This window comes from Halichoerus grypus, chromosome 7 (genome assembly GCF_964656455.1).
Source record: "Halichoerus grypus chromosome 7, mHalGry1.hap1.1, whole genome shotgun sequence".
NCBI lineage: Eukaryota > Metazoa > Chordata > Mammalia > Carnivora > Phocidae > Halichoerus > Halichoerus grypus.
Genome location: NC_135718.1, coordinates 23,862,663 through 23,881,206, shown reverse-complemented (window position 1 = coordinate 23,881,206; position 18,544 = coordinate 23,862,663). Strand labels below are relative to the sequence as shown.

At 40.7% G+C, this 18,544-nt stretch overlaps 1 protein-coding gene across 1 annotated transcript in view; it reads left to right on the top strand.

The window, feature by feature from the left end:
* Positions 1-18,544, top strand: part of SORCS3 (sortilin related VPS10 domain containing receptor 3) — a 578,941-nt gene that overhangs the window by 516,064 nt on the left and 44,333 nt on the right. The window contains exons 15-16 of the mRNA XM_078077136.1: positions 12,762-12,879; positions 13,890-14,023. Of these exons, the coding sequence (XP_077933262.1) occupies positions 12,762-12,879; positions 13,890-14,023 (252 nt within the window). The remainder of the gene's footprint in view (positions 1-12,761; positions 12,880-13,889; positions 14,024-18,544) is intronic.

Here is an 18,544-nt window from a genome sequence, read left to right as displayed (position 1 = left end):
ATAATGCCATGGAAAAACCAGGTGGCACTCCTTTTCCTTTCTTCCAGCTCTTTTGATTTCCATCTATTTCCTCCTGTCTTGAATGTCCACCTTCTCCCTCTTGTGTCCATCACTTAGATTCCCCTTTTCCCCCCAACTCCTGACTCAATATTCACAGGTTCACAGACCAGAGTTTCTAAACCACTATTATGGGGGGCGTTATGGACTTCAAACTTTCTAACCCATTGAAGGAACCTATTAAGTTTTGAGAAAGGAATTAAAGTTGTTTGGACATAGAATGATTCTTAAAATTCATTGCAAAAACCCAGCTTTCTTCCCTTTGCCTTGTTGGTTCCACTGCCTTTTAGTTTCTTTCTTACTCTCCCCTCCACTCTCTGCCTCTTCCAGGTCTTATTTTCAAACCTTCTAATCCCTGCCTCTGTCCACCATCTCAAGGGTTGGAGCATCATGCTGTGGGGATGGGCTCTGCTCCCAGGATCCCTTGCTGCTGGTCCCCTGCCTATTTCTATTAAGGTCTGGCTCCTGTCTCACTTTCACTCAGTGCAATCCCACTGTAGCTGCTGACCTCCTTTAGTGCTAAGCCATCTACACCCTAATGAGAAAACAATCAGGTGGCATGGACACACACCAGTAGCCAAGGATGCGGCCTGAATTTCTGGAGACCGACAACTGTGGGATGCTGATGGCTGGCCTTCCCAGAACATGGCTTTCTGCTTTGGTTTGAATTTAGTCCTCAGCACCTGCTTCCATGGAAGCAGAGAGGAAGGCTCATGGAGAAGGAGACAAGAGGAGGCATGGGGAGCCTTGGTCTTCCAGAGAGAACTAGATATTTAGAAAAGGACTCAGGGATCTACATGTATCAAGCCCCTATTACAAGAACATTTATTACTTCTTTATTCAACAGGGTGCCTTGCATGCCCACTACAAAATAGACACTGTTCTAAGAGTTCTAGGAGCTGGGCTAAGGCATACACAAGATAGTCAAGGGCTCTGCCGATGGGAAGTTTGTGTTTTAAACCCTCTTCCACACCCTACGGAAAAAAGATCAGTTTTGTGTGAGGTTTATTTCAGGCTAGAGTTCATGGAATCTGTTCTATAATCCAATTATGAGCTTTTATTGGTGTGGTAGTAGTGGTGGGTACACATGGTGGGGGGGGAGGGGAGGGGGGAGAAAGAGAGAGATTGAGACAGAGATTGCCATAAACCTCAGGGAACCTCTAACTTCCAACAATTCCAACCCTGGCTGTGGTTTCTGATTATTGCTTACATCCTAGTCTGAGAAAGAACAACACTGTGAATGAGTAGAAAGGAACCTCACGGAATAGTAAGAGTGGTTACCTCCAATGGGGCTTTTATTTTCTCATCTATACATTTTTATAGTTTTCTAATTTTTTATAATGAGAAAAGGGAAATCATTTATCAAAATGTACACATGAGAAAAAAAGTATCTCCTAGGTAATGAAAAAGAGGAGCTGCATTTAAGTATATTTGGGTGATTGTGTGGGTCACACTTACTCTACCTTTGAGGCTATGACCTAAGGGAAGGGAGAGGCCTAACTATCCACCATCACTTCCCAGTGCTAACTAATGCTCTGAGTGAATTAATACAAAATCATTTCAAATAAACAGGCTACTGGAATCCAATCAAAGACCAGAATGGAAAATAGACAAATCCCACTCATAAAATAAAAATTCAGGAAATTGCTAGATAGTGGTTTCTGATGAAGCAGTGCTCTAAATAATTTCTTCAAGGTCATCTGGTTAATTTATGATGCATTTGTAAGTTATTGTGTATTTTAAAAATTAATGAAAGATTTAATTATAGCAGGGTTGCCTGTGACCTTTTGTGAAATGACTTCATCATAAATCTGCAGGCGTTTCAGAACTGTTTTCCAGCTTTCTAATAATTTGCTCTCAAATTAATGACATCCAGCCAGTGAAAGGAGTCAAGGCTGGGTAAAAGGATTGAGCTGGGATTTGCGGTTTCCTAGCAATGGCTAATTCTAAGTCCTGGACGGAGGTGGCAGAGAAGATGGTGTGTGACTCACCGGAATCCACAGTAGGTTTAACTGTTTACTTAGAGGAATGAGAAATAAATCCAGTGTGTCAATAGGGGAAATTGCAGGTAGCCAGACGAGGTCATTGCAGAAGCTTTGATGTGGGGCACATTTATCTACATGTCAATGTGGAGGTAGTACCTGGGCCGGTGGGAGAATTTTCTTCCCTGGGACCCATAGGGGTTCTCCCTCATTTATCAATTGAAGGCTTATGCCTACCCTCCAGCTTGCCAGCCCCCTGTGAAGCTCAACTTAGACTCCATCACCCTAGCATCTCTGACCTTCACCTATCTTAGAACAGCTAAGCTGTTTTTGGAGAGAAGCAGGCTCACTTCCCCAGAAACCAGGGACATCATTATCTCTGTCATTCTGATGATTCATATGATTCAATAAAGTGTATAGAGGAAAATTCTACATCTTAACAAATCAAAGAAAATCCTCTTTCCTAAAAGAAGCTGGAGCACACATCTGTAGTTCTAGATTGAAATGCTAGAGTTTGGACAATCCAGAGCATCCTTTAGACATAGAAGCCTGAAGGAAAAGCCAGCAAAATGTAGAAGGTGAGTCTTGGCCGAAGACTTCCGTTTTTTGCCATAGCCCCAGATACTATCTCTAGTCTACTCTGAGTTCCGCCAAGTAATGACTTACAGCACTACTGTTATACATGGCACAGCATGACTCAGCCTGCATGCTGCAATGGTTTCCCGCGAAAAGCAGTCAGTGTGGGAGGAAGAGTTAGGTTTCTGGAGACTTGGGTCCTAGTTCTTTATGTTCTTGTGCAGACTACTACTTTTTTTCTCCAGCCAACGTGTGAAGAGGTTGGGTCAATGGTTCATCCCAAGGACACTTGGATGACTAAGACTTTATAATTCTGTTTGTCCTTTTCCATGCCCCATGGACTCCCAGCTAGAGAAGGAACCAATAAAGGTGGTCATGGTTCAGGTTCAAATACATAATTGCCTACATAGTAGATGCTTAGACCTTGAGACAAATTGGGTCATAATTGAAGCTCTCTGGATACATCTTCTCTGCAGATTTCTCTTTTCTTCCTTCCTCCAACTGTGCTTTCAGGTTTATATATTTCACGGGGTTTCTGCCTTTTGTGCAGGCAGCCTATAATGAGCTGGTACTAAGAGGACCCCCATGCCCATACCTCAGTGCCAAACTGTGCAGTCAAATGATTTCTAATGAATCATGAAACACTTAAAAAGGCGTATGGGCCTTGCTAAAAGTATAGTGCTAAAACTGTGTTATAATATTAGTAGCAACTGCCTAAGTTGGACTGGTTCCAACACCTACTTGCTCTATAATTCTTTTTGGATGAGTTACTTAACTTCTTTGAGCCTTAGTTTCCCTTTCTATTAAATGGGAATAATAAATGAAATGAGGTAATCCATACAAAGTGGTTAATAAATTATAAGTGTACGATAAATTATCACTATTATTAGCATTTATAATTATTATTGTTGTTTTTCATTGCCTTTCCTAGAGTACCTACTGTTTGCAGTCTTGTAGAGATCATGGGGATATAAACACATATGGCATACTATCTGCCCACAAAGTTCTCAGGCATCTGACAAAGGATATAAAGTAAATTATCATAATTTGGTACTTTATATAAAAATATTAATAGTTTAAAATTATTTACTTCTTAATTTATACAAAACACTATAATTATGAAAAACATTTAAACCTCAGAACTCTGTTAGGTACTGTTATTATCCATATTTTGCACATGAGGAAACTGAAGTCTAATTAATACGTGTAAGGAACTTTCTATAGATCTGGGATTGGCACTCACATCTTGCCCTGTATGATGCCAATACCTTTGTGTTTGACTACTTCATTCTACTGGCTCTCAGACAATAAATATATGATAAACATTTATGATGTGGAAGGCACAGCATATGTAAGTTGCAAACTTTCAAGAGTTTAAAATCTAGCAAGGAGGTTAAGACACTTATGTATGTAGTATATGAATTTTGATCCCTATTGGAAGTACTAAGGGTATTATGCAAAATACAGAAACAATGCTACCAGAATTCAGAGGAAAGAGATATTTATTTTTTCTTCCTAAGGAAAGGAATGCAGGAAGAGGGAAGATCAGGGGGAACATAATAGAAAAGTTAGTATTTGAGTTAAAACTAAAAAGAATAATCCATCAAGAAGATAGAATAATCTCAAACCTGTATAGTGTTATGATTACATAATGCAAAAACATATGAAAACTCAAGGAGAAATAGAAGATTTGCAATATCATAGGGGAATATTTTAATAAATTTCACATGGAAACCAATAGACCAAGCAGTCAAAAAGTTGGTATGATTTGGATGAATAATACTATTAGTAAGCTTTATTTAAAAACCTGTATATGACACTCAACTCAACAAATAGAGAATATATATTTTTTAAGCAAACATTTAATTTTTTTAATTGACTATACACTGGGCCACATGGAAATTCTGGACTAATTCCAAAGAGCTGATATGATTGAGATCATGTTCTCTCTGAATGTTATAATTAGATAAAAACTTTAAAAAATAGAATGATGATAAGGAAAATAAAAGAAAAAACCTCATATGTTTGGAAATAAAACCCTGGGTTATTTAGGAGTAGTTTTGTTTTTTAAAGAGGAAATCAAAATGGCCACTATGAAATATTTAGATTTGAAAAGCTCTCCCTCCCCTTCTTTCACTCTAACCCATTTTTTCCCCATCACCTGCCTATTATTTGACTTGAGACTTGCAGAATGAGTAGGAATTGGACAAGATAAGATGTCAGAACAGCATTCCAAGCAGAGGAAAAGCAGGCACTAGGAAATCATGCTGCTTTTGGTGGAAGGAATAGAATTCTGTTTGACCACAAGCAGCATTGGAGAGTAGCAGGAAGTAATACTACAAAGGTAGATGGAGGCTACTGCAGGGTGGCTTTTGAATCAAATTCAAAGGTTTTAACATGATATTCATGACTAGATCTTATGAGAGTTCAAGGACAAGAGTAGGTACCTTGGGAGTTTTCTACATAGAGGTTGAAGTTGCTGAAATGCATAGGATTGCCAAGGTCAAGTGTAGGAACTGAGAAAAAGAAGGCTTAAGTTACAACAGTCAGACATGGGAGGAAGAAGAGGTGGGTGAGAAGTACACTTAGAGAAGTAGGAGGAAGTCAAAGAGAATATGGTGTCACTGAAACAGAGGGCTAGAGAAACTGAGGAAAATCCTCTGCCTCTGTAGGACAAGGTCACCATCTACTCACACAGGAAGTCAAAAGTTTAGAAGAAGGAGAGATCACTTAGACTTGAAATATCTAAGGAATGCTTCTAAGAGGAGATGGCATTTAGAATGAGATTGGGATAGACAGAGAAGGAATGAAGGAATGGCAAAAACAAGGTGTTGAATTCGGTTTCTAGTCTGATGACTGAGAACTCAGTTGAGTCAGCCACAGGAGAGGAAAGTCAGGAAGGAACTGATATAGTCAGCTTTGGCCTTGTTCTCTTAAGATTTTATTCATGCAGATAGAAATGGGGGGATTGGTGATTAGTAGAGCTTGAGATGCAGGTGCAGGAGTCCCTGAGGAAAATAAGGAAAAGGGAGGGTGGTTCTGGGGCAGGTTGATGGCAACACAGTATCATCCTAGTTGAGTTCGATCATATGTTCTCTCAAAAATTAGTCCTCAGTAAAGTCCTAATCTGACTCCCCACACACCATTTATTCTTTCTTTTGCACATTTCTAGTCACTTTCTAGTAATGAATCCTTGTCCTTTTCCTCTCTGAAGGACTGTAACCAACCACTATCTCCTAGAAACTTCTCTCAGCTTTTACAACTATGTATGAAGGTTGGTATAATTGGAGGTGGGGAAAAAGAACTATGCAGGGGAGAATCAGGTGACCCAGAGTTGCTTCCCTATAAAGAGAAAAAACATCTTTACAGAGCCTGCTCCTCTAATTACATTTAGTGTGGCATTGTATCCACCTAAATTATAGCAATTATATACCAAGATCCCCTTTGAAATCATTTAATTAATGAGTAGCTAACCCTTGGTGTGTATGGAATTCTAATGAAGTTTTTTTATTTTTGTGAACCACTTCCCTCCCTCAGATTAATCACTCCCCTCCCCAAAAGGCTCACTCAAGTCTGGATGGTGGATTAGACAGGGTATGTTAGTTAGGGTCCCAGAAAATCATAGTTGTTTGTGGAAATCCTATCACAGTCCACGATAACAAAGACAGAGAAGCCACTGCTATTTCCCTCTTGAGATTGTTTTTGTCTTTCTAAACCCCAAAGGACACACAGCTCAACCATGTTCTTTGGCCCAGAAATAAGGGCAGATAAAGCTATTACCCCAATTTTAGAAGAAGTGAATGACTTTGATAGATTAATTCTATCCATTAATCAACCCAGAACTATTTAATGAGCATCTGTTATATAGAAGAAGTGCCAGTAGAGACAAAGATGAATGACTCTAATAGATAAATCCTTTGTGTATGGGGTCACCAGAGATAGGTGGCTTGTACACCTGGAGTTAGACATAGGGAGTGAAAGAAAATAAACTCTTGGAAATTATCTTGAAAGGGCCACATTCCACCTAGACTGTTTCTTGCACCCATCCTTGGAGTATACGTGTCACTGATTAAAGTCATCTTCTGTAAGGAAGCTAAAGGCTTGAGAGAGGAAGTGATTTGCTCAAGGTCACCTAGCTAATTTAGTGGCAGACCAGGACTAGGGAAAGATGTCTTCTATATCTTTGCCTCATACTCTTGCCACCATGCCCAGACCATCTGTATGCTAGAAGTCAAGTAATAGCACAAGAGCATGCGAGGATGCTATCTGACCGGAGTCACATTTGTAGTGTAGACTATTGGCACCAGAGGAGTTTAAAGAAAGAAAGAGATGGTCTCTTAGGTTTATATAGCCCAAGAAGGTGAATCTTAAGTGGAGCCAAAAACTCATGAAAAAATCCAGGTGGCAAGGGAAAAAGAAAAAGAGAAGTAATAAATTTTAATTGATTTTTCCTGAAAATCCATATAGTGAGAAATGGCTTAGAGAATTCACTAATTTTGTTCTGTGGTTGGGAGCAACTTCTTCAAGGGAACTAAAGGGAAGGCTACCTGTTTCCAGACAGTCATTTGTATTTATGTAGGAAGCATCTACTTTCTCCAAGGCTCTGTATCAAATATCACACACACACACACACACACACACACACACACACACACCCTGCATTTGAGTTAGTATGTACCTTGAAAAAGGGATATTGAGCCAAATCTATCAAAAGCTCTTGATGAGGAGGCCCTTGGGTATGAGTCTATGGGGGTTCCAGCAATATGGTGGTGATGGTAATGAACATTTGTTGTCCATTGGAATTTTCAAGATTTCCCATACATTATCTCACATGATAAGGTTTTGTTATGTTGGTGAAAATACACTTGAAGTAAAGAAGAGGGGCTAGGAATGCATTTTCATAGAAGAGGCTCAAAATAGTTTATCCTGGTAATTGCAAGGAAGTGGAACTCTGGATGATAGTGGATTTGGGCATGCTAGAAATTACCTTTTTTTGCCAAAGACTTGAGAAAGAAACCACACTCTAAAATTCCTTGTTCCTCAATAATTAATTACCTATTCTTTGTCAAGCATCTACCATTGAAAGGCCATATGGCATACAAAGAAGTACAAGGAGCATTCCCAGCCTTAAGGAGCTTTCTAATTGGTTGACACAAATTTGTCCAAAGATAGGAGAATTAAATTCTAGATAAGTGGTCTAGAGGTGTGTTTCTTAAAGGATGGTCCTGGGACCAGCATCGACATCACCTAGGGAGCTTTTAGAAATGCAAATAATCAGTCACTCAAAACATACAAGTCTGGGTATGAGACAATCTATACTTAACAAGCCCTCCAGGTGATTCTGATGCAGACAGTGGAGAACCTCTGGAAGAGACATAATAGGACCATTTGAGCTTCTGAGGAAAGAGCTCATGTTGCTAGAACAGTCACAGAAAACTTTCTGAAAGAAGTAGCACCTGATCTGTGAATTGCATTATCCTTTTAGAGATATTCCATGTCTTTGGTTCCTCCACCCTACCTCTCTTGGGTTTCATATTAAATTGATGTATAAACCACGTTGTTCCCCAAAAATATACCACAAGTGGGAGGAGTATGCTCTGCCTACTTTATTGGTGATGAGCTTTGTAACTTTAGAGAAACATTTCCAATGGGTGAGAAAATATTTTTTGGGAAATTCTTTTATTATTAATTAGAAGTAGTCTGGCTTTCTCTATCCCTAATCCACCTCGTGGGTGCTTATCACCCCAAAGTGACAGGCATGGTTTCTCATGATGGTCACCCTGGTTTCTCTGCTGGATTCTCACTTTCACAAATCCTATTGTGAATGTTAACATCTGTTCTAAGAGTAGTTATGAAAAGGGATGAGAAATTCTTGAATTTAAATTAGTCCTTATTTTATCTCCTGCTAAGTTTGCTGCGTTTCTGTCATTTCCTTGGCTTCCATGGGCTCTAATCAGAAGAGCTGTGAATGAATGCAGTATTGAGCGGAATTAGAGAACCCAGATACATGCAAAAGAGAGACCATGTATCAGTTGCTTATGCCCTACAGGAGGGGGCCCATGATGAACATTTTTCTTCCCAGAACTGATAATGGATGGAGAGATGGGGAATACATTAATGTCCGAAAGTTGCCAAGGGGTTTTAGTTGGGCTCCCCTGATCTTAGTTGGGGTCCAATGCGAAAATGAGCAAAGCTCATAATCCTAACACTAGATGCTTAAATGGCATGTGGAAGTGATCACATGGGAGAGCAGACTAGCACTCTCCCAAGTAAAAATATTAACGTATCAATTTACAATTTGGGGAAAGACCTGGGAAACACCGTGTAAGGACATCTGGGATAGAAGCCAAAGAAATCTAGCTGAAAGGGTGTGCCTGGCAAGATTGTAGGAGAGAAGAAGCTGGATTAGTACAAGTCCTGACTGGGCCCCTATTTTTGTGTTCAGTTCTGAAATGAGCTCTCTGAGCCCAGCAACAGATAACCCAGAGAGCTGGGAAGACCAATACCATGGACTCTCAGAGGGTCTGTGGCTGTAAGGCCAGGCCCGCTGGGATACACTTGCATCCTGCTCAGCAGCAGCCTTGGGAAACGGCTAAGCCTGAGCTTGAGCTTCCGTGCTTACTCAGTCTTGAGCATTCCTTTCCTGTGTGGGCAAGTTTGTCCATTTGAAAGCTCTCTCGCATTTTGTAAACTTTCACACTTTTCCATTTTGTTAGTTTTTTTTATACTCAAGAGATCTCCCCAGAGTGCCCACTTTTTGGTCTCCCCTCCCTTGCCCCTTCCCGTGTCATCTCCCAGTTAACCGGCCAGTGTTTTCACACCACTTCATGGCTAGATAGATGAAAAGTGTTCTTGAATCGTATCACCATCTGTATGAACTTCCTGTGGCTGCTTAACAAATCACCACAAATTAGGTGGCTAAACAATTAGAAATTAATTTTTTAACAGTTCTGGAGGCCAGAGTCCAAGATCAAGATGGCAGCAGGGCAGCACTGCCTCTAGTGGGAAGGGAAGACGTCCATCTTATGGGGGCTCCAAGTGTTCCTTGGCTTGTGGCCACCGAACTCCAGTCTTCCCTTCTTCTTCGCATGGCCTCCTCCTCTCTGTGTGTCTCTCTTCTTGTATCTCTTATAAGGATGCTTGTCCTTAGGGCCCAACTTGATAATCCAGGATGATTTCATCTCAAGATCTTTAACTTACTTATGTCTGCAAAGGTCCAGGTAAGGTCACATTCACAGGTTACAGGGAATAGAACACGTTCATGTCCCTTGGGGGAGCCACTATTCCATCCAGTACATCATCTTAGTACTCTCTTTTTCAGTGGTCCTTAAGCTTAAGGAACTGTGAACTCCTTTGAAAATCTGATAAAATAAATGTAATTTCTCCATAATAAATACACATGGGCCAACACATGCATATTTTTATTTAAAATTTCAGGGGATTGAATGGTGACATCCAAAACTAGCTACAATTTTTCTTTGTGATCTAGGTAATGTAAAATTGACCCAGATATTGCCTCTTTTATTCTAGGTTATAAACAAAATGCAGTAATTAATACATTCTAAGATCATCTTAAATATTTTTGGTTTCTCTGGAGCATTCACTTATATTAATCACATTGTGTATGACAAGTCTTAAGCTGCCACATTATTATTATTAATTATCACTACTACTACTATTATTATTTAACCTGAATTGCATCAAGCATTATTTCATTTATTCAATACTTACGTGATTGTGAGCGGGAGGACCTGACATCTCTCTCTGTGACTCCACATGTTAGTAGATTCAGCCTCTCCCTTCAGTCTGTCAAGACCTTTTTGGGTCCTGATTCTGCCATCAAGCATATTGACGGTTTCTTCCAGATTTGTGTCATCAGAAAATGTGATTTCCAATGATGACCATTATTTTCATGTCTTCAAGTCATTAATAAAAATGATGAACAGGAAAGAGCAGACAGCAGAACCTTGTAGCTGACTACTCATGCCCTCCCTTCTGGTTGATTTTAATGCTTTATTAGGTACTGTTCAGTCACATAATTTTACTGGCACCTGGCTCATTTTTTTTCATCTTTTCTTCAAGACTATTATGGCAAACACTATCAGATGCTTTGCTAATATCCAGGTAAATCATGTGCCTCATATTTCCTTCTATCTGCCTCGTAACCCTTTCATAGAAGGGAATGGGATTAATCGGACATGATGTGTTTTGTGATCCATGAAATTTAACTGTAAGCTATTTGGAGTAAGCGGAAGTGTTTGGTTTGGCATCACTAAAATTCTTCTACTCAGAGTACTCCAATCAAGGGAGACTGACTAGAGGAGGTAACATTTGAATGTGGGAGGATTTAGATGGGCTGGATAAAGACAGAAGGCATTCATCCAAGTCTCCTCCCACTGGTTTTTGTTTGTTTGTTTCTTCCAACGATCTTTCAATATAACTCTCTCTTCAAACAAGTAGAAAGTTTTAAGATATAACTGCTTTGTTAGAGATTTAAAAGCAACTGACTCCTGACCTCTCCATGAAATGAATTGAGACTAAAAGGTGGAAGTACTTCAGTGGTAAACTGGCATGGATGAATTGGGTTTGGAGACCACTGAATACAGCATGAATGAAGAAGAACAGAGAGAACCCGGGGGGAGGTGCTTACATTCACTCTGCTTCACACGCTATTGGCCACACAACCCAAAATATTCTAGCCCCATGGCTTCTGCTACTCAGTGCTGAGCTAAGATTCTTATAAAGACCATACGTTTTTGGTTTTGTTCTTTTAGTATAGTTGGCACACAGTTTGCATGAGTTTCAGGTGTATAACATAGTGATTCAGCATCTCCATACGGTATGCTACGCTCATGACAAGTGTAGCTACCATCTGTCACCATACAGTGTGATTATGGTATCATTGACTGTATTCCCTGGCCTGTGCCTTTTATCCCCATGACTTATTCACCTCAAAGTCTGTTTAATCTTCTTTTAGACAAGACTCTAAAAAATTGTATTTAACTTTTAAACTGATAGAACATTAAAGGGCATTTCCCAAGATGTAATATAAGTTGTATGATCCACAAAATGATCCTATTTCTTTGTCTATTTCACAGTTTTAGTCTGCTCTCACCCCTCCCAAAGCATCTGAACTCATCCTTCAGATAGCAGCAGGGACTGTCCCTCGAGGAGAGTTAGTCTCTTAGGTGTCACCACAGGAAGAGCTGGCTGTGGGGGGAGGAGAATCCAGGGCTGGGAGCATGATTAAGTTTTGCTCACATGGAAGACATCCAGTGTCTTGAAAGACTTCCATTGGTTTAGGTTCCCAGAGTGATTGGTCTCCCATTTATAGCACTATGATAGATGTCTTGCGTCATAATTACAAGACATGCCACCCGAGTGGAGTATGGATGATCAGTCATTTTTTCTATTTTTCTAGAAACGATTGATCATTCATATTTACAGGGCCATCAACTTCTGGGCTTTGAAAAGGGCAGTATTGATTATCTAAGTCACACAGACGGTATGGTTCTTTACTATACATAAATATGAGTTCCTTTTATGAGGCTACTAAGATTTTTCAGGGAAGGGGGAAGGAATGATATTCATGTGAATTAAGCAATGAAGATTTCAACTAAAACACACAGAGATTTAGTCAGAATATTGGAACTGGCAGCCATACTTTAGATTAGCTAATCCACCCCCCTCCAACATACATACATACAATTTACTTTATAGGTGAGAAAACTGAGTCCCTGTTAGTAGACATCAGTAGATAAAATAACTGTGCTTGCATTAAGGTGAAACAAGAAGGCTACAAGTCAAAATATGCACAACAGTTCTATCTGGGTGGAATATTTTGAACTATTGGGTGAATTTTTTCCCTCATATCTTTCTGTGTTTTCAATGCTTCCTATAAAGCACATATATTACTTTTGCAACTGAAAAAATGGTTAGTTTTAAACCCACTGTGAATACCATGTCAATTGGCTAGGGTTATAAAATGGTGCACTTTGTCCTTGGTGACCTTCAAAGACCTCATTTTGGAAGAATCTGTTGAGTCCAGGCTGCAATTCGGTCTCTCTCCCTCCAGTCTTTGTGCATTAGTGACTGACTAGGGGCCTCTCTCTGCTTGTCTCTCCCATGCCTCCCCTAAACACGTAGAGTTTTTGGCCACTTCAGCCTCCGTTCTGAATGGCAGTTGGTGAAAGTGGACTACAAATCTATCTTCAGCCGGCGCTGCACCAAGGAGGACTATCAGACCTGGCACCTGCTCAATCAGGTACACCATAGGGTAGGGGCACACTGGCTTCTAGGAGGTGGAGCTTCCACAAGCCCTGTTTGGTCATCTCTGGGCCTTCCTATTTGGAGGTGGAAGGTAGCGAGCCATCCAAAGATAATAGTAGATTTGGGGGGAAGGGTTGGAGTCCACACATCCAGGTCCAGCATGGACAGATGGTATTTCAGGACCCTTTTGCACCCTGGGATTCCAATCTACCCGTTGAGGTCACCAAGTAGCCTAGGGGTGAGGTGACAATGATAAGCTGGGGCTTTAGCTCTATCTGTGGAGAAATAAGCCCAGACAGCTAAGAGACCTTTCAACGGTTTCATCATCTCACCTTCCAATGGAGAGGGTGAGAACATTTGTCAGGCCAGCCTGCAGTAAGAGCCCCAGGAGCACTGAAAACAGGACCATAGAGAAAGGGTGAGGGATGGGGGTGAGTGGCTCTAGTAGAAATGGCAGATATTTGTTACTATGCAACGTAAGCAGACTTCTGCATTCTCAGAACCATTGGGTTCATGTAATTTGTATCAGCTTCTCCTCTTTTTGCCCTTGCTTGGGAATAAGGACTTGGGCATGGTTGTTTATCAGAGAGAGGGAACTTTTTGGGCCAGCTTCAATTTTACTCTGAAGATGGTGTTAAAACTGTGCCAGAAGTGGGTTCTTTTCCACTAGAATTTATGTCGAGGTCATTTGGGCAATTTGGAGATCTGTGAGCTCTCTTTGAAGGTGCATTCTCTCTGAAGGTAGAAAAGAAGCAAGATGAAGCAGACATCATTGGCTAGGTGGGGTGAAGGGTAGTGTTGGGACAGCTCTATGATGTTCCTCTGATATGGTAGTAACACACTGGCCGTTTTTCCCTTGAGACTCCTGAATGGTTACTGGGAAAGAGATTGCTACACAAAGTGACTAAAACAGAATGAAAAGGCTAATGTTTCTTATCGAGAAGCTGGTTTATTTCATCTCCTTTGTGTTTTTCTGCCTCTCTCACTATGGACTTTCTTTCTAAGGGGGAACCCTGCGTCATGGGAGAAAGGAAAATATTCAAGAAACGTAAGCCAGGAGCTCAGTGTGCCCTGGGCCGAGACTCTTCAGGGACAGTGGTCTCAGAACCCTGTGTCTGTGCCGACTGGGACTTTGAATGGTGAGTCCCTTGGCATCTCATTGTCAATTTCAGTCAGACATTTACCTGTTGGGGGATGGGGGTGAAGATGGAGGTAAGGGAGGAAGTCATGACCCTCAGATGGGAGGTGTATTTGCTGGCCTGTGGGCCTGATGGCTCCAGTCCCTGGGCCAGATGGGAAGGCTGCATCCCTGGAAGGAGGACAGGAGGAGACATTTTCACAGGGAAGCTCACTGTTCTATCAGAGCAGCGTGTCCAAGGAAACCTTCTCATTTTCAGTTAGCAGCTCTGGGAAAGTACCAGAGAGGTTGGGTGGGGCACTGACAGCTCGGAGAGCTGCCGCCATGGACAGCTACCTCCAGACACATTAGCTCAAACCGTGATTTTCCATGTGAACTCTCTTTTCATCATTTTTTTTCTCCCTCTAACAACAACCACAAAGAACAACTTTAAATCTCACCTATTAAGCAATGATTCACAAATTTCCAAATATTTACCTCCAGCTCTGACCTCACTGACCTCTAGGATGGAGACATGTGTGTCCATGTACATACTCAGCCGCCATCTCCCCTAGAATTGCTAGTAGGGATTTCAGATTCAGTATGGCCAAGGGGGAGCTCTTCCTGAATCTTTACTGCTGGGAGTTTTTCAGCTCTTCTTCGGACTGGTTTTTCCAAACTCAATAAAACACACGGTTCCTTAAGTAAAAATCCCAGGAGAGCTTGATTTTTCCCTTACCGTCAGGTCCAGTCCATCCACAAGTCCTTGTGAGTCTTTACCTCCAGAACACATTCATTCATTCATTCATTTAGATTTATTTATTTATTTATTTGAGAGAGGGAGAGAGCAAGAGAGCAAGCAGGGGGATGGGGTAGAGGGAGGTGGAAAAGGAGAGTGCATCTCCAGCAGGCTCCCTGCTGAGCATGGAGCCCAAAGCGGGGCTTGATCCCACAGTCCTGAAATCATGACCTGAACCCAAACCAGGAGTCAGACACTTAACTGACTGAGCCACCTAGGGGCCCCTCCAGAATACATTCGAACCCAAAGCACCTCTGCCCGTGTCTACTGCAGCCTGGACACTAAAACAGTCTATTGTCTCTCTGTTTTCACCCTCGTTGCCCTAAAACCTCTCCTCCTCACAGTAACCAAAATTTGACCGTAAAAACCCAAATCCAATATTATCACTCCTGCACTTAAAACACTCCAGTGGCTTCCTCTCTCCCTTAAAATATCATGCCATCTTCCTTCCTTGGCTTTCTCCACTCTACATGATATGGCCTGCTACCATTGTGCCTTAATTTCTTACTATTCTCCCCTCATTCACCATTTTGCAGCCACATCACCATCTTCTTTCTGTATCTTAATTAATCCAAACTCATTCCTAACAGAGACAACAGCAACTGTAAGGATTTCTTCCAGATCTCAGCATGGCTGGCACCTCTAGGTAACTCACATCTCAGCAAAAATAGCAGCTTCTCAGAAATGCTTTCTGAGACCACCTGATCTCACCTATACCCTGTCACTGTGACACCTCACAGATTTCATGGTCTTGGTATTAGTCACCATATGGAGTGATCATGTTTTCTAATTGCTTTATTACCACCTGTCTTTCCCCAACAGAATGCAAGTGCCATGAGGGTGGGAACTTTAGACTTGCTTCAGTGCCTCGCCCATAGTAAATTAAATAGTTGCACCATGTTCCTGAATGTTGTTACTTTTAGGAGAGTCAACAAATGTCCCAAGTCTGGGCATGGGTGATCCCATTGGTGATCCCATTGGTGATCCCAGCTGGGTAAATTCCTCCCCTATATCACAGTCAAAAGTTGAAGTTCAATATAGATATTTCCATAACCCATTCCAGGTTAAAAGACAAAGCTAAGGGCTCTGGCATCAGCCTATAAACATGGCAGGGCAGTGACAGAGTTGCATTTGGGCTTTTCTGGTGTTGAATAACAGAAGTAAATCCACATGGGTGCAGAACAGCTGCCCCTGCCCAACAACCTCATCCAGCCTGTTTCTGAAACTTGCTTTGTGCTGGAAGCCCTCTTTGGTTCCCCACTTTCCACTAGGACTATAACTGGTAACTACAAGCCAGCTAGAGGACTATGGCTGCTCCCTAGCTACTCTTCGTCCCTGAACTCATGCCTTGGAAAGCTTGACCTCAGTGAGAGTCATTCAAATGGGATACGCTAAATGGAATTTAATTTGAATGTTAGCGTCCTATCTGTGACACTTCTGACCCTTTGGAGACAGAGGATATTTTCATACTTGGGAAGACTAATTTCCAATTATTAACCACAATCCAGCAAAATTGTCAGAACAATGTATACAGTAGGCCCCTGAGAATTATGCTGCATGACATATGGATGTCAGCTTGAATATTCAGAATATGAGTTTCAGTCTTCCTTGTGTCCCTCTGCAGACTGACTCCATGGAGGCACACTGTCTTTGCATGCCATGCTACATTTTCTCCTGTGTCTCTCTGAGCTGTAATAGATCCTTACCTGCTGTTGGGAAACCTCACAATGGAGAAAGAAGAATTGTAACATAGATATTTTTCTTTTAGTAATTCCACTAACATTTACTAGTCTGGAAAAAAAAAAAAAAAATCCCAGCTCTGATATTCAGTTTTTGACCTTGGGAAATTTTCTTAATCTCTATGATTTCACCTTCTTGGCTATAAAATACAAATAGAGATCATGTATCTCATTGGTGCTAGGGAGGAATAAGTGAATTAATCTACATCATTAATGTAGGTAAGGCATTCATCCTAGTGATGTAAGCATCCATATGGTAGCTGTTCTTGCTGCTGTTGTTAATCTTGTACCCCAGAGTTAAGTGGTCCCCCTGGTATTTTTAACAAGTAAACCAGAGCTTATACATCCAGATGAGCCCTATCTACAAAGTTGTACCTTTGGGTGTAATCCATTCACTCATTATTGGCGGCATTGCCTAAAATATTTCTGAGCCTTTCTTTGGGAACTGCTATCAGAATGCATCTTTGAGGGGTGTCTGGGTGGCTCAGTCGGTTAAGTGTCTGCCTTCGGCTCAGGTCATGATCCTGGGGTCCTCAGATCGAGTCCTGCATCGGGCTCCTTGCTCAGTGGGGAATCTGCTTCTCCCTCTCCCTCTGTCACTCCCCCTGCTTTTGCTCTCTTTCTCTCACTCTCTCTGTCAAATAAATAAATAAAATCTTTTTTTTTTTTTCTTAAAGAATGCATCTGTGAATAAAGCAGGGAAAAATAAAAAGCCTTTGCAAGGTATTCTTTGGTTCCCACACTTGCATTGGTAGAGGTACCACCTGGACCTAACATTCTGTAATATAAACATTGTCACTATGGCATTTTAATGAGAAGAAAATGAACATCTGGAATGTAAGTTACTTGACTAAGATCACATAACTGGGAGAAATCTGGAGTTCAAATGCAAGTCTAGCTAAATCCTATGTTCTCTCCTATATATCATGCGATTTCTTAAGAAATCAAACAAGTCTTTGTTATTAGATTCACCTTATGTTTCATAAGAAACAGTTCCCCAAGTTTAGTTATTCTAAAATTAAAATTCATCCTCAAATGATCTAGGTTAACTGCTGTTGATATGGATTAATCTGGAATGTTCCATTAACTTTAACCCAATTCCAGATGAAGTAGTTTGACCATTGGTACTGGAATTGTAGTAGGTATATGGTGTTCAAGAAGACTTTATAGAATTTGGGGGGGGGGACTGGTATTTGAAGTATTATGTGGTGGTCTTTCTACTGTCAGTTGTATCTCAAGAATATAGAAGACAGTATGGAGGTTCCTCAAAAAATTAAAAATAGAATTACTATATGATCCAGTAATTTCACTACTGGATATTTACCTGAAGAAAATAGAAACACTAATTTGAAAATATATATTCACCCCTATGTTTATTGCAGCATTATTTACAATAGCCAAAATATAGAAGCAGCCCAAATATGGCCATTGATAGCTAAATGGATAGAGAAGATAGGGGATATATCTACATCTGTATCTATATCTATATATAGAGATAGGGGATATCTATATTTATATATATAGCTGAATATTACTCAACCATAAAAAAGAATAAAATCTTGCCATTTGCAACAACATGGATGGGCCTAGAAATTATAATGCTAAGTGCAATAAGTCAGAAAAAGACAGATACCATATGATTTCACTCATATGTGGAATTTAAGAAACAAAACAAATGAACAAACAAAAAGACAAAAAACAAAACAAAACAAAACCAGACTCTTCAAAATAGAGAAAAAACTGGTGGTTGCCAGAGGGCAGGGTGGGGGGATGGGTGAAATAGGTGATGGGGATTAAGAGTACCCTTATCTTGATGAGCACTGAGAAGTGTATAGAATTGTTGAATCATTATATTGTACACCTGAAACTAATAGAACACTGTGTTAATTATACTTGAATAATAATAATAATAAAGAACCACTTGAGTCAGAGGTAGGATAAACAAATATACAAGACTTGAGGCTGGGTTAGTGGTCAGAATCTGAGAGCCAGAGCAAAAAATAAT